The sequence below is a fragment of the Colossoma macropomum genome, unplaced genomic scaffold (genome assembly GCF_904425465.1).
Source record: "Colossoma macropomum unplaced genomic scaffold, Colossoma_macropomum, whole genome shotgun sequence".
NCBI classification, from domain to species: domain Eukaryota; kingdom Metazoa; phylum Chordata; class Actinopteri; order Characiformes; family Serrasalmidae; genus Colossoma; species Colossoma macropomum.
The window spans coordinates 31,656,184-31,672,409 of NW_023494787.1; the positions used below are offsets into that span (position 1 = coordinate 31,656,184).

General features: G+C 38.6%; 1 protein-coding gene across 2 annotated transcripts; it reads left to right on the forward strand.

The window, feature by feature from the left end:
* Positions 1-2: 2 nt before the first annotated feature.
* On the forward strand, positions 3-16,177 carry wu:fc38h03 (acetylcholinesterase collagenic tail peptide). Of its 2 annotated transcripts, none has more exons than XM_036566944.1 (17): positions 3-409; positions 2,009-2,115; positions 2,940-3,050; positions 3,134-3,178; positions 3,270-3,296; positions 4,894-4,965; positions 6,703-6,765; positions 7,802-7,828; positions 7,926-7,970; positions 9,177-9,212; positions 9,363-9,443; positions 11,707-11,806; positions 11,903-12,039; positions 13,585-13,704; positions 13,992-14,118; positions 14,205-14,307; positions 15,472-16,177. In XM_036566944.1, the coding sequence occupies exons 1-17, from the start codon at positions 310-312 to the stop codon at positions 15,539-15,541; spliced, it is 1,371 nt and encodes a 456-aa protein (XP_036422837.1). In that variant the 5' UTR covers positions 3-309; the 3' UTR covers positions 15,542-16,177. The 2 variants fall into 2 exon arrangements, with proteins under 2 accessions (XP_036422837.1, XP_036422838.1); XM_036566945.1 differs by having other exon boundaries at positions 5-409; positions 11,710-11,806.
* The last annotated feature ends 49 nt before the right edge of the window (positions 16,178-16,226 follow it).

A 16,226-nucleotide genomic window follows, 5' to 3' on the forward strand; every position in this document is an offset into this window, starting at 1 on the left:
GTCTGTGTGGTGGAGACAGGCGTAGTGGGCAGTGAGAGGGTCTAATCTTGGCAGCGGCTGTCTCGTCTCCTGTGTCAGCACAGCGTGTGTAATAACACTCGTGTCTCCAGAGCTGGTGGGAAACACTTCGCTCTTCAGACTGAAACGGCGGCTTTCACAGAAACGAAGGCGAAAAGACGAAGAGCTTAGGCTGAGAAAAAGGGGTGTGAAGCGCATTGTGATGGGAGAGGGAGAGTGGTCGAGGTTACCTCATTAGGGCTGAGACAGCGACTCCGCTCTGGATGTTCTACACTGACAGCAGGCAGGAACATGGATTTGTTCAGGGTTGGACTACAGTTGCTGTTTCTGCTCTACTCTGTGTCGAGCTTTTCACCCAATAACCTGGACGACGTTCTGCCTCTTCCTACAGGTAAGACATCAGGAACAGATGAGGGTGTGTTATAGGAATGTCGTAGCTGTCTGAAGTTATTTCCTCTGTGTGGTGTGTGTGCGTTAATTTTAGGTACGTGGTGCTGTGGCAGTGAATTCAATGCTCAGTATCAGAATAAGATAAACAGTTTGGTGGTGTACCTCTGGAATCTTTCTGTCATCATAATGATGCCTTATTTTAACGCTGGGCGAACATACTATGCAGGTCTATGTTTACCACCCCTCCAAAATCTAGAGGTAAATCTGAGGCAGTTGTGTTCATACTGTGAAAGAAGTGTGTAGTGGTATGAAACTGTAGTCCTACAGAACCACAGTCTTCAGCACTGCAGTCTGAGAATGAAACGCCAGACTGTGGCAAGCCACGTTTTTAAGCCAAGTCTTTAAATACCTCAGTGCTATAAAAAGTCTATGGTTTGTTTCCTGTGTCATTTCATGTCTGCTGGATCAGATGTGTTGGAGCAGGAAACAACATTAAAATGTGCAAGGCGTGGAATACTCCATTAACCAATGTGCTAAACCAGCCAGTGGTCGGTATGGTCCATCACAACCTGAGAAATCTGTGATATCATTCCAAAAAACACTGCTGTACCCTTACATACTGTTTGGGTACAATATACAGAAAAAACTTTAGCAGAATAAAATGCAAACATCCACAGTAACATAATAATAAAGTAAAATGGAAACCCACTGGTTATATTTACAGTGTTTGGCAGACACTCTTGTCCAGTGCGACTTACAAAGTATTCATGTTACAGAGACGAATGTAGTGTTAGGACTCTCATTGGTGTGGTGTGGTGTGCTTGCTCAGGCAAGCAATTAAACCCCAGTCTGCCACATGGAGGGCAGTGGTGTTACCCATTCTGCAATACCACAAGTTCCTGGAGTAACCCTGCCCTGCACAATTTAGTGTTTTCTTGCTATAACACATCAACTGCAACTCAGATAGGACTTGTTATTTAACTGATTAGTTGGATCAGGTTTGTCAGAACAGGAAAAACATCAAAATGTGTAGGGCAGGGGGTACTCCAGGCATCAGTGTGCTAAACCAGCCAGTGGTCAGTATAGTCCATCACAACCTGAGAAATCTGTGACATCATTCAAAAGAAAACACTGCTTGACCGTAACATAATGTTTGGGTCAAACCACCTTAAGTATACATTTAAGCCTGAAATATGAATTTTCCTGAATTGTCCCAAAATGGACAAAAAAATATTTTTTTCACATAACTTTTGTACATAGGTTTTGTTTTGGGACAGTTTTGACCACACCTGTTGAATTACAGGTTCACTAAAGGAAATCTTGAAACAGTGGTCTATTCTGTAAAGGGTTAGACTACAATGATTTGTTATATCTACATTTTCTCAAAAACAAGTACAATGGCTGAATCAGCTTCAGGTGGAGCACTGAGAGCCAATAGAAGCCCTGCTCAAGAACTGCAGAGCATACAAATTTGTTTTCTTTTCATACTGTGGCCTTCTTGTTTCCCTTTTAAAACTGTATGGCTGAAATGTCTTCAATCTTACCTTATCTTCAAACAGTTGTAGTCGTCTGATAATTGTAATCTAATTGCTTGTCATAGCCTTGGGTCCAGTGGATGCACTCAAAAGATTTGACCCATGCTGCTTACTGACTCCACCTCCGCCTCCATTGTTCCCTCCGCCTCCCAGTGTCTGGAGACGAGGCCATGTGAGTGATTTTTGACAGTACTTAAATCTCAATGCATGTGCTCTTGCTTTGTTCATGTTTACTGTAATTGCTGTAATCACCCTCTTCAGCACAGTCTCCATGCTCAGGCTATTTTGACCCAGCTGAACTGCGACATGTAATGAGTGGTTCTCAGTTGTACAATTGCTGAAAGTGGCTTGCTACTTAAAATAGCTACTAGTTATGAATATACCTGCAAAACAGGATTGAAGCTGTATTTCTTTTAGAAAATATATTTTTGTCATTTTGTCGAAGCTCTATTTGAAAACCTATGCGGTACAATCTAAAACAAATCTGTGAATTTCAAGAGCAGCGTAAGATTTGAGCTGAAGGTGCACCTGGTGACAGCAATACAGTGGTGTGTTCTAAGTTGAGAATTCAGGCTTAGGTCCAACTGTGCAGTATGCCAGCAATGTCCGGTGCTTCCTGTTAATGCAACTTGCCTTGTTTCTAAATCGGCAAATATGTCATACTGTTCCTCTTTTCGTTCTGCTGCCGTGTTAGATACCAGCCAGGCAGGCTTGTACATGGTCATATGTAGCTGTGATACCCTCTTTGTGCTACAGCAACTTCAGGGAACGTTTTGCTCAGTTTATGTTAGTGATTTCTTCCTGCATTGACTGTGCTCTGTCAAAAGCCATGACCAATTTTTTGAATGAATGCCATCAGACTCTCCTGCTGTTTTGTGGCAGGGAGTCACAATTTATAATTGATTGATCCTGGTTAATTTGGGGGGCCAGTGAGAAAGTTTACCTATATCATTCAAAAAGACTAGTGTCAGGTAAATTCTTGTATCTGTTTTGAAGGTGTTCCCTGAATCTGTGGAGATTGAAAGAGAAAAAGGAAGAGATGAAGATAAGGTGATAGAACACTGTCTACCAGGACCTCCAGGACCACATGGCCCTACTGGACCACAGGTAAGAAGAGCAGAATTGGAGACTGATTTGTCTTATAGCATAGTTGCAGTTGTACATTGTTTTGTTGATGCTTGTTATTTCAGGGACCCAGTGGTATTCCAGGAATACAGGGACCCAAGGGAGATAAGGTCTGTCTGATAAGTGGACTACAATGACGTTATTGTTTGTAAACTATAGTTGTCACAGTTCAGATTGTTTTTTATTTCTTATTGCCTCTAGGGTGATATAGGTCGTCCAGGGTCAAAGGTAAGACTTATCTTTGCACGTTAAGAATTAAAAATACCCTTCTGTTGTAAAAATGCAATAAAAAGCTGATCACAAAAAAAAAAATAAAAATAAAAATACCACTTCAGTTTCTTGGTTAAAGCTGTTCTGCAGGTAGTAATGGTATATGTAAAAGACCCCTAGTCTGTTAAAGACCCCTGAAGTCATGTTGTTAAATTAAATTAAAATATACAGGAAAAAACTACGACAGATGTGTTGGGCAGGACAAACTGTGCAAAAACTGACAAAATATGCAGGGCAGGGGGTACTCCAGGAACCAATATTCCAAATTAGCCAGTGGTCAGTATGGTCCATCACAACCTGAAAAATCTGTGATATCATTCCAAAAGAGCCTGTGGAAAACAATACTTGATCCTTACATACTTTTGGGTGCAATATCAAGCAAATTAAAATATAGTCATGTCATCATTCTGTAAGTGTCATGCCCTTATTTGGAACCCCCATTTTCTCCATGGCAAAAATTAATGGCGTTTTAAAAAATTGCTGCTGTTGCTCTCTGTGGTAAACTTTGGTAAACTTCCAAAAGTGATATGTTTTGTCATATGTATTATCATCAGCACCCCCTGCCACAACTGTCTTTGGATCTACAAATAATAGTGGGCAGTATACTGGTTGAAATTCTTGAATTTGTGTCTGCCACAAATAAGCATAGAGAATGCAACATACGAGCAGTGCATTTGAGTTGAGTTAATAACAGAAGCATGGTTTTCTTTTCACAAAACATAAAAAAGGCATATTTTAAAAATGTGATATTAAATTACTCTATGCTTTTAATTTTGCTGGTGATAACTGTGACTTCTAATGGTTAACATTCTTTTATCTTGCTTTAGATTATCTGAAAACTATTGCTTTTCTGTATTATACTCGGTATTCCTTGTCCTGACTATGCACAGTATAGTTTTGCAGTGCAGAGTGTGCACTTTACTGTTTATTACTGTAGTGTATTAAGGCTTGGCTTTGGTCCACTGCAGTGCTGTCTGGCAATATCACTTAGTGCTCAACCCAGACATTAATCTCCCCACCGCACTGCAGATCAGAATGAACACACAGCTATTTAATTACACTGAGAAAGAGAGAGAGAGAAAGAGAGTGTTTGCATGTAAGTAGATGGACATGCTGGGTGCATTGGTGAATATAAAGGGATTTTTACAATTTTGTTTTTATTTAGTTTTATTTTTGCCAAGCTGTCATTAACCACGTGCACTAATAAATTGAAACAGTATGTTATTTTTGTATATTTGTGTATCACTCTATGATTATGGATACTGGGATGCATTTGTACAAAACAGTGTATTGATTGCTTATTTAGTTTTTATGAGTATACAAGTAACAACATTACAAAATGAAAATAATGATTCCAGCTGCTCATTGTCACACTCCAGAGCTCTACTCATGCCTGCTATGTCTTTGAACATAAGCAAGAACATGAACAACAACAACAGGAACTCTCATCCAAGCTCTGTACTTTCAGCTCAGCTAGACTACTGAGTTGTGTCTTTACTTGACACACACACAAACTCTCACACAGACAGTCTGATCTATCTGTGTGTTTGTGCAGGGTCGTACTGGTCGGCCTGGTCTTCCTGGGAGGTCGGGTGCTGCAGGATTTCCGGGGCCAGAGGGACCCAAGGTGAGTTCTGCTTCTCGGCTGTTTTCTGCTGTAGATAACCGTCAAGCTTTTATTGCATTCTAACCCTTGAAACTCGGGACTTATTATTCAGTTATTAATCTTAGGACAATGTAAGTGTAGTCTTATCTGCAAAGTGCCAGTGTGGCTGCAGAAGCACACCTGATTCCACTTGTTCAGTCAGTTGGTCAGTCTTGAAACAGCTGATCATGTGTGCTCCTGCTTTATTCAATTGAAAGCCTGCAAGCACGCCGGCCCTTTGCAGATAAGATTGGACACCCCTCTCTTAAGCCTTATTGTCCAGTAAATACCATTAATCATTCTGTAACTACTGTGTAACATATGCAGTTACAAGGAGGGCTAGGTTTAAAAATAAGTGCCTTTATGGTCCTGAACAAGTGAGAAATGATGTGTCTCTCAGTACCAAATTTCAATACCTAAGTAGTCAGTCTTGGGCCAGAAACATATTTTATGCAAGAATGCAAATGCATTGAGTAACATAAATCAATTTTGCACATTGTTGCACTCTACAGTGTGTGACCATGCATTATATAATGCAAGGCAAGTGCAAGCTCCATTCTGAGCATTGTAGCATGGGGTACTGTAGTGACAACTAAGTCTGGCCAAGTGTACTTTCATCCAGGAAGACCATTTACTGTATCCATATTTATGTATTTACTGTAGACCAGCAATTTACAAAACTAGTTTGCTCATAAAACCACATCATTGCCTCTTCAATACAATACTACAATAGTACAAGTAAAGCTGTACACAGTACTGTACTGTCAACATGTTTGGCTGTTGAAATAACAATAACAACTCTGATTTGCTTTCTGAGTAGATATTTAAGTACTGATTGTTTTATCCTCCTCAGTAGTACGTTTGCAACGTGTTGGTGTAAGGTGTTGTCATGTGTGTTTGTGTACTTGTGTTTGGTATGTTTTTACCAAACACAAGTACCTTTTAACATGCTTACAAGCTTAACATGCTTGTTTCAAACTCTAGACTGGTGAGAGGCTGTCTAAATTACATTCTGTGTACAAGCTGTTAACAAGCTGTTAACATCGGTGTCTCTTGATTAGTCTGGAATCTGTTACAATCTGTAAATATACTCACTTCCAGCACCTGACACTCGTTTCTAGTCTAAGACATTCCCACCTCCAGTTTGTAGTAAAAAAAGATGGTATCAAAAATATTGCTGTGTAGGAATCATCATCTAAACCAAGGCGTCTAAATCAATTTATATTGGTAACAATATCAAATTGACCAATACCTAGCCCTTATTGTGAATGTGAAGAATGAAATTCTGTATTTGTTAATGAATCCTTGGAGTTTAACTGGTTAATGTAGATACCTGACACACTACTCCTTCATTATCGTCAGTTCACCAAACAGTTTCTCACTCATCAGCAAAGTAAAGGCAATGCTGCCCATCCATGGCATAACAGCAGGTTTACCTTGAGTCAATCGATCGATAGATTTTTTGTCCCTCCGAGGCAGTTTTATCAGTAGGTCTAGTTTTACATTAACCACATTATCCACAAACACCAAACAAAAAAAATGAAAAGACAGTCTAGCATTAATAACTGCCCTTTAGGCCAACAATAAACAGTTTAACAGCTGTTGATGCAAAAGTGAGCGTAATGCAATTTGTTTTCACTTATGCACACCTCAAAAGGCAGATTTTGAATGCTCAGTAACCTCAAACTGGTCTCAGTTCTTGTTTTGTGTGACTGATAGGGGGAGAAGGGAGATCCTGGACTGATGGGAATGCCTGGGATGAGAGGACCAACAGGACCCAAGGTGAGGAACAGAGTGATCTATGATATGATAATGGCAATGGCTGAATGGAAAAATATATCTTTCCAGAGTAGCGGTGTTAATAATATAGTGTATAATACAGTGTAAAGGCAGTCTGAGACAGTATGAGCAATAAATAGTATGAGTAATAAAAAAAAAATGTAGTATATACATATTCAACATAAGTTGAATATGTATATACAGTACTGTACAAAAGTCAGAGACTACCCTTCAGTTATTTAATTTCCAGTCATTTAAGGAGATATTTCTAAGGAGATTACATATAAAATAATCCACCTATATAAGGAAGGAATTCAAAAAAATGATTGAAGTATATAGAGAAAATTGGACTCCTAACAACCGTGCAAGACTGGATAGATCACTAAAACTATCACTATCAAACAGTACAAAAAAGCTTTCTTCTTTGAGAGAGAGAAGAAAATCAAGCTCCACTCTTGCTACAGATCTGCCAAATCCACAGGTCCATCCTTCCACTGTGAGAAGACAACTCAACACCATGAGTCTGAAAGGATGTGTAGCTGTCAAGAAGTCCTTACTGAGAAAAGGAATCGGACAACAAAAGAGAAAAATTTGCAAATGAATGAAGAAGCTGCTGGTGTTCTCACAACAATGGACTGACCACTTCAGACCACTGCAGACAGATTTGTTAGAGATAGGAAAGGAAAGGACTAAAAGTGATTCTGCTCCAAGATGCTGTCAGTCATTTCAGCATAAACCCCCAAACTCTCAACTGCTGAAGCAGCACCGTGGCTGCTCTGAAGCTCAGAGTTTCTGTAGGCTTTAATGGGCTTGCAGAGATTGCGTTGTTTGCAGGCTTCTGTTGTTTTATTTCTGATTCCTCGCTGAGGCTTATTTCAGGTTCTTGAATCCTCCTGTTAGAGGAGTTTGAGACAAAAGACTATAGTCGAAAAATGATACTTCCATTAATACTGTTCTCATAAAAATGATATGGTCTTTTTTGCTCAATCCTGTCTCTTTATATGCAGTTTTTATGGTATTTCTCTTCCTTTTTATTCAGGGCCTGCCGGGATACAAGGGAGAAAAGGTTTGTCTTTCATACTCTTGTTTTGTGTGAAACTGACTGCTTATGCTCTTTCAGCAATGAGCATTTCATTGCCTTCATGTTTGAGTGTGTTTTGTAGGGATCGCAGGGGGAACATGGAATTCCAGGTCCAAAGGGAGACAGGGTAAGGGAAAACATATCTGTCAGTAACACTGCCTTTTTCATTTAGACAATATTTTCCTAACCCCAAATATAGTCAATCAGCCAAGACATGTTTGTTGTCTAAAATTGCTTAACAAAGTAGAGTGATCCTCAAAAAGAGTTGTTTATTAGTTGATTTATGGTTTTAGGCACTGTGTGACATGCAGGAAGTCATATGTAAAATGTGTAAAAAAGTATAGAGAACATTCAGGGTTCAAGAGGGCTACCACTACTACTTCTTGCTATGTAACATGTTTTGTATATGTATATTTTGTATGTAAAATCTGATGCTTTTAGCTTAAACTTGTGTGTAGAAGTTTGCATACCCGTAGTGTGCATGCAGCTAAACTTGCATAAAAAAGTTGGTGCGCATCTGTGTAGCGGTGTGGCTAAACATACTGTGTTAAAGTTGGTGTTTAGCTGGTGGAAGCAATGTAGCTAGCTGGCACAGGATGATGTAGAAACATGTTGGTTTGTTGAGGTAACGTTTAGAATAGAGAAATATCTTTTCTAACTTCAGCTATGGTTAGCTGAGCTGCACCACTGCAGACTTCTCACTCATGTCTGTGACATGCTGAGTCACTATTGTTTTATAGTAACATAAGCAAAGTAAAATAATGTAGTCATAAGACAGTTTACTGAATAAAAAGGCAGTCAGCTGCTAGTTAACTAGGTACCCCTCTCATTGCCCATTTTATCTTGTACACCTACTAACCGCTGACTTAAGTACCAGGTTTTTAAGCTAAACACAGAGATGTAACTATAGTACCTTGGAATAAATGTTTGTATGCTGTCAGCTTTTTTTCAGCATCAGCTTTTAACCTTTACAGTTCTACATGTGAGACGATGACCCTGTGAGAATCTCACATGAACTTTTAACAGCGTCAGCTATTTTCATTGCACCGAGACGACACTGGGTTTGCACTTAACCCCTTCCCATTAAATTACTATAAAGATTATAAAGATAAGAGTTAAAGGGGCTTTAGGCATGCACAGAGCTAACTGGTGGGCTGTAAGCTTCCATTGCCTGTCAGCTACATTAGCCTAATAGCTCAAGTGTAAAACTAAAAATGTCAACTTCAGTCACAGAAAGTGTTCGTTGTTTGTTTACATTTGGGTTAAGAGGAAAATTGTCTATATTTGATTTTCATCTGATTCCTGTAATACACTGAATTGGCTGTATTTGTAGGGATCGAATGGTGTAGCTGGGATGCTGGGACAGAAGGTAAGAGCTGATGAGTTACGTGAAGACTTATTGATCTCATTCATAGTGTATTTTTTAATAGTGCATCACTGAATATTAATTATAGATACCTTTATGTATCTCTGCATATTGTTGAGGGTGTTTGTGTGTGTGGGGGGGTATGTTTGTCAGGGTGAAATAGGTCCAAAGGGAGAACCCGGTGTGTCTGGGAAGCGCGGCCCTACAGGACGTCCTGGCAAAAGAGGCAAACAGGTGAGAACGAACGTGCCAACAGAACAATACAGAAACATGTACAAGTACATATCGTTACTCTCCTTTTTTGTCATTTTTTGACATAATTTGAAAAGGCTAGTTGCCATTCATGTGTCAAAATTTCATGGTGAATGGACCAACAGAAATAATTCAAAGTTACTTGGAAAAAATTATTTCTCCATTAACTTGTATTACAAGTTAAGTGTTTTTCCTTGGCTTAGAAAGTTAACATTTTGGAAATAAACGGTTTTGTTGCAACAGCAGAGATATGCATACACTCTGCATGAAATCTGTGCAACTAGATTTCATTCTCTCTCCAAAACTTACACAAAAGGATATAGACAAAAAATAGTCTAAAAGAAAATTTGTAAATGAAACAAAGAAGCTGCTGGTGTTCTCAGAACTGGACTGACCACCCCAGAGCCTGAACTTCAACATCACTGAATGTGTTTCTGAATATGTAGATTGTGAGAAAAGCAGAAAATGCAAACAACATCTGAGGCTTAACTTTGGAGGTCTGGAAAAGTATCCCTGCAGATTCCTTTGAAAAAGCAAGTCTGCTGAAAATAATGGAAGCTATGATAAAGGCAAAGGGTGAACATGCTAAATACCGAAAAAACAGATGTTATGCTTAGTTGTTAAAGCTTCGTTTTATTCTCTGCTACTTTTTTCTGACTCTGAAAAATGAAATAAATAAATAAATAGATTACTATATATGTAACTACCTAAACGTAATAAGAATTTCAAACCTAACCTTAACATCAGTAACCATGAAGAAATATTCCCTTTCAAATAAAAAAATGAAAGGTGGGTCTGTACATTGTATGGTTCCCCTGTTTTTTTTATTTACTTTTTCTGCAAAGAGGGAACAGTTTTATTCTAAAATGTACAAAAACAAATACCTACATTTATGCACACGCACTCACACACACAACATACACACAGCAGCTAGATCTGGCTGAATGAAATCACTTTGGGATTACTCAACACTCAGTGAGTCTTTGAATATGTGAGTGGCATAAGGATCACTGGCACCAGAGACCTGTCACATTTTTAGCACTAACACACACAACCCATGGCTGAACTCACATACGGTTACTCGATCTGACCGTGTCCTACTTATGCTAAATCGGTCAGCACATCTTTCTGTTCAGTTGTAGAAATGTTATTTATGTTTAAATATAAAGACATACATATCAGAACATCAGATTTGTGTTTGCCTTTGAAACTATGTGTGTGTATGTGTGTGTGTGTGTGTGTGTGTGTCTCACCCCAAAGCAGTTTGATGTGTTACATCATCTGAGGAGTTCAGTTAGTAGGCATGACTGACAGTCTCTTATATTTCAAACCTCTAATGTTACACGGAGGCTTTTCCTGTAGATGTCCCATTCCTGAATGGCTGTGGATTTAGCAGTCAATTCCCCTTGCTATATGGGTCAGTGAGCTTGGTGCCCTGACCTTTCGAGCTTCCTTGCTTGCTGGATTCCTAACTTGGAGTTTCACATGAAAGACATTCTAGCACCGGAAACTACAGTGGTAGGAACCTTTTAGTGGATCATTGATTAAAGCAGTAATCCATTTGAGGCTATATGTTACAGTGATTTTATTACAGTTAAGGGGAGCAATGCTCAAGTAAAATTACCGTTAAGGATACACCCAAGTGGCTTACTACTTACTACTAATTGTGCACTGAAGTGCTTATTAAGCTATTGTTTTATGCCCCATTAAATGTCTCAGACGTTCTGGAAGATCGTGCAGTTTGTGGCTGTCATTACAGCTTAGTAAAAATGAAACTACAGCAAGCAGTATAATATCCCAGGAAAGTGCAGTGCATCAAAGGACATATGAAAAAGCAAAGTTCTTGCCCCTTAAATATTGTCCTGTAATGGCATTGCTTTATAGTTTTATACTTGTATAACAGTGTAAACAAAAGTTGCAATTAAATAACTTTATTAGCATAAGTAATGTGTATAATAGTTTGTATTGTTTAAATAGAATCCTGTCATTAAGCATTTCTCTAAAACAGGTTCAAGTTTCTGTTGAAGGAACAATTACAAACATCAGCACAAAAGCATTCAAGCACCTCAACAATAAGAATTATGTTTTTTTTTTTTTCTCCTATTTCTATCATGTAAGAGAGTCATTAGCATTTAACATATTGTCCAATTATGTTTTGTCTGAGGTTCTCTCAAAGCGTCACAGGCTGCAGAAATAAAGTGGATAAAATTCTAATAAACATGTATGCTGTACCCTTTGTTTGAAGCAGGGTTCTAAAGGAGAGACTGGTGCAGCAGGACCGATGGGGCCACCTGGCCCACCAGGACCTAACGGACACCCAGGACCCCCAGGAGTTCCTGCCTCAGGTGACCAGACATTCATACACATTAAAAGACACATTGAATTCATTGTTTACCTGTGTAGGTTGTATATATGTGAATGAATATGTGTGTTATGTACAGGGCTATATCTGGTGGGAGAGAAAGGTGAGAAGGGGATGCCAGGTCCTCCTGGAGAGTGTGACTGCACTTCCTTCAACACAAATGGCCCTGGTAGTGCATCGTTGCAGCGCCGTGGCAAATATGAAAAAGTCTCAGCGGTGAGCTTCCAACTCACATGCAGTCAGCACTGTCCAACATTGTTACAGTCCTAATAAGTCCTCTATATTTGGGATAGGCATGAAAGGTCAGTGATTTGATTAGTCAGAATCATCTAGTAGAGCTGATTTTGACATATTGTGAATGTTAAGGTTTAATGTACAGCTTATTTTAAAGATAAAACTTTAACCCCTTAATTAGCCAGGACCCACCAACAGGTCTAGTTTTCTGTTTCTCACTTTTAGAACTTAAGAATAACTCAGCCAGTTTGTATTGTTGTCCATATAATTACTGAATAATAAGCTTTAGTATGTAATAAGCCTGTGAATGTAAGGGGTTAACAGAGTTGCTGCTCGAATTTTTATTTTATGGAATAAAAGTCACTGTCTGGTTTGAAATTATAGTGAATTTTGATCAGAGCAGATAGTCACAGCTACGAGAGCCAGTGTTGCATCAGGAATCTTTAGCTTTCTATACATGAATAAATCATATATTTTTTTAATCTAAAGTAGCACCTGGTTCTTTAATAATTACTATAACAGTGTAAATTAATTGATATGTATTTTCATGAAGTTTGTTTTCTTTTAGTGGCCTTTGTTGGGTGCCCTGAAATGTCATCAAACAAAAAGAATATCAGTGATATTATGTGTTACTACACTGCGGGTCCAAAAGTTTGTAGAGACTTGCTGCAAGAGAGTCTCTTCTTGAAAGCCTTTAAACTAGATGTTGTTACCTTGCTGTAAGGACTTGATTGCATTCAGCCACAAAAGCATTAGTGAAGTCAGATCACAAACTGCACTCCAATTTAGGCCTGTCACAATTATTACTTAATCGCCTGATCACCTAATGGCAGTTATTAATCATATGTTCACGTTGCAACAAATACAATGTAGTTAATTAGTTGAATTTGGTGTTTTTAATCCATTGGGTTGTGGCAAATACATATGTAAATATGCAATATGAAAAAGAAAACAGAAAGCACATTTACTCAGACAGGTCATTGGTCTTATGAAAACGGTTTTAACTTCTGATTAGGGTTTTAACACAGGGCAGTGGTGAGTAATGTTTGTTTATTTAAGCCAGTTTGCCCACTTACATGCTTGTACTAGTTGCATACAGTTAAAAAGATACAGATAAAAAAAAAGATAATCAAATTGTTAATCACACTTATTTATATGACAGTTAATTGCTTACTTTGACTCATCCCAAAGGTATTGCATGGTGCTCCATAACTCTAGAGAACAGTTTCGTTGCTCCATAGCCCAATGCTGACACTTTGCACCAGAGCATCCTATTCTATTGGCAGTGCTTTTATATGGAGTTTACAGAAGTTGTGCACCCAACTGAACACCTGTCACTAATTAGACAGGATTTCTGGACACTGTTGGACATATGGTGTATGGTTACTGGTAAATATTGAAAATGCCAGTGTCCCTACTACATATGCAATCATGTACATATGTACATATATGTTTATGTATTATTAAGCTGTCTGCACTAGAAATGTGGTCTCAATCAGCCCATGTGTTGCTTGTTGTTTTTGACAGATATTTGTGGTAAACAGTGAAAAGGAGCTGAATAATCTGCACACAGACAATGCGATTGCCTTCCTCAAAGATCAGAAATCTCTCTACTTTAAAGACATAGACGGATGGCAGCCCATTCAGGTATCTGGTTTCACTTCTTTGTTCATAGCTGTGATTGTGATAATAATAGTGTAATGTTGCTGTAGAATTAGTCTTTTTCAGCCGATGCTGCCAAACAGCTCAACTCACAGCACTGAATTCTGCCTGTCTGCATGTTTGATTTACTGCAAGAATTACTTTGCTCTGTCTTCCCTAAAGCCTAAGGGCTTCTTCCAGTTCAACTGGTTCAGCACATCCAGACTGGAAATCAAGGCTGCTCTGTGAATGTCATTTAGTTAGACATGTTATTTATTTGTTTATTTTCACAGCTGCTCCCATTCCAGTCGACAGAGAGGGCGAAGGGAGGAGCGTGGTTGTGTGGGGATGGAGAAGTGCAGCCACTGAACGGAGAGGAATGTGATGATGGAAACAAGGTGGTCACAGATGACTGTGTTGGTAGGTCATGGGCTCATACGCATTTACTTTAAAAGAAAACACACTTCTTTTGTTTCTGGTTTGCATCTCTGTTTGTTTCACTGTAGGTTGTAAGAAGGCTTACTGTGGAGATGGATATCGTCATGATGGGGTTGAGGAGTGTGATGGGAAGGACTTTGGCTATCAGACCTGCAAGACCTACCTACCAGGGTATGTGACACATGCACACATACAAAAATGCAAGTATAATGAGAAGACTCTCACGCACACTAAAATTCTCCACAAATGTGCTTGATGTGTCTAGGAAGAAAGCACACAAACTCATGGCTGCATAAGCAAGTGGCCAAAATAACATACAAACTACTCCATGTCTGATTCATGAAACAGTGTTTGACCACAAAGCAACTTGAGGTTTGAGCACATTTGATGAATCAGTTTCAGCTGCATGGATAAAGGCACCCTCCCACTACAGTTTTTCCAAGTGAAACACAGGATCAGCAAGGGTTTCTGAGCTAGCTGCGCATTTTGCTTGGTGATAGGTGGGGGTGGTGTGAGGGAGAGGTAAAACATGATGTTATTGATTAATATTATTTTTCCCTGCTAGCTGGTGCACAGTGACAGTGAAAAATCAAAAAAAGGCTTCAGTGGCAGTCAAAAATCACTACATATTACTGAAGAATTTTATCTTTTAAATTATATGATATAATGAATTGTGTTTAATGTAACCAGGGGCCTGCAACAGACATTAACATATATTTTAACTTGTATGTACCAGTTTTCCAGTAACTTGCCCTGGCATAGAGCTGCTGCTGTTTTCCATTTTTAACAACTCAATCCTGGTTAGACTACCATTAATTTTCACAGTCAGTGATGTATCTAGGGCTTTTTAGAAGGCTTAGAGTAACACACAAAATTCCTCAAATTTGCTTCCACCCATTGGAAATAAAAACATGATTGATTTCTTCTTCTTTTTTAATTATGTTCCACATCTTTACCACATCTGGTAAATTCCCGCTTGTAAATATGACTTTGTCACCTGTTCGAGAGCTGTTGAATGCTACTCGAACGCAGCATTAAAAAGGTCAGTTTTAGACTGTAGGTTGACTTTAAAACTGAATTACGCACCACTTTTCTACAATGATTCTGATGTAGTTATTTTCATTATTTTCAATATTGCTCATATTATTAATATTGTTTAAATATTATGCTCAAATTTGCACAACATCACCAGACTTGAGTTTGATCAGACAAATGAAACTGATGAATAGCGAACCTATTAGTTGGATTTGCATCATTTCATGATCAGATTTGACCATCTACATCTTTACGGTTAAGCGGCAATGTGTTGTGTTTTCTCTCGTTCTGTTTGCTCAGGACGTTTGGGCAGCTCAGATGTACCGATTCCTGCTTTATCGACTCGACTGGCTGCAAGTACTTCACTTGAGCTCCTCACAAACACGTACAGCTGTACGAGAATACACTGGACTACAAAAACAGATTGCTCCAGTACTCTTTGGAAATGTTCTCAGACTGTCTGATACTGTGGCCCATGTTTACTTTTCTTTAATCTCACGTATCTACTGAGCTGGATCACATAAGTCCCAATAACTTTTCAAGTCTTGAATTGGCAGCTGCCGGTGGTCATAGAATTTGGATGCCTTAGCACTGTTATGAACATGATTATGTTCATGTGATTATGACTGTAGTGAATGTAAAATATTTTATATATGCGTTTGTATTTATTATTTATTATTACTTTACTGTTACTTTTGCATGCATGAGTTTGTGTTTCTGCATGCAACAGATTGCCTTTGTTGTTTTAGCAGAGATACTGAGGTACTAAGAGTGTCATGAAATCAGCATTAATTGAGAAACGAGATCACTGAAGATCAATGACAAATCACAGTGCTGCATGGAACCCAAAGTAAAATATGTGTAAATATACAATCTTTAAATATAAACAATAGTAAAAGATTAAAGCATGTTTAGTCCATTTGCATGCATTTCTATGGCTGGTGACTCTGCTGGTGTATGTATTTTGAATTGTGTCCATTAAATGAGCCGGAATGGTCAGTCTTAATCATCTGCCATTGTAGTTTTTTTTAACTACAAGTATAATAATTGAATTC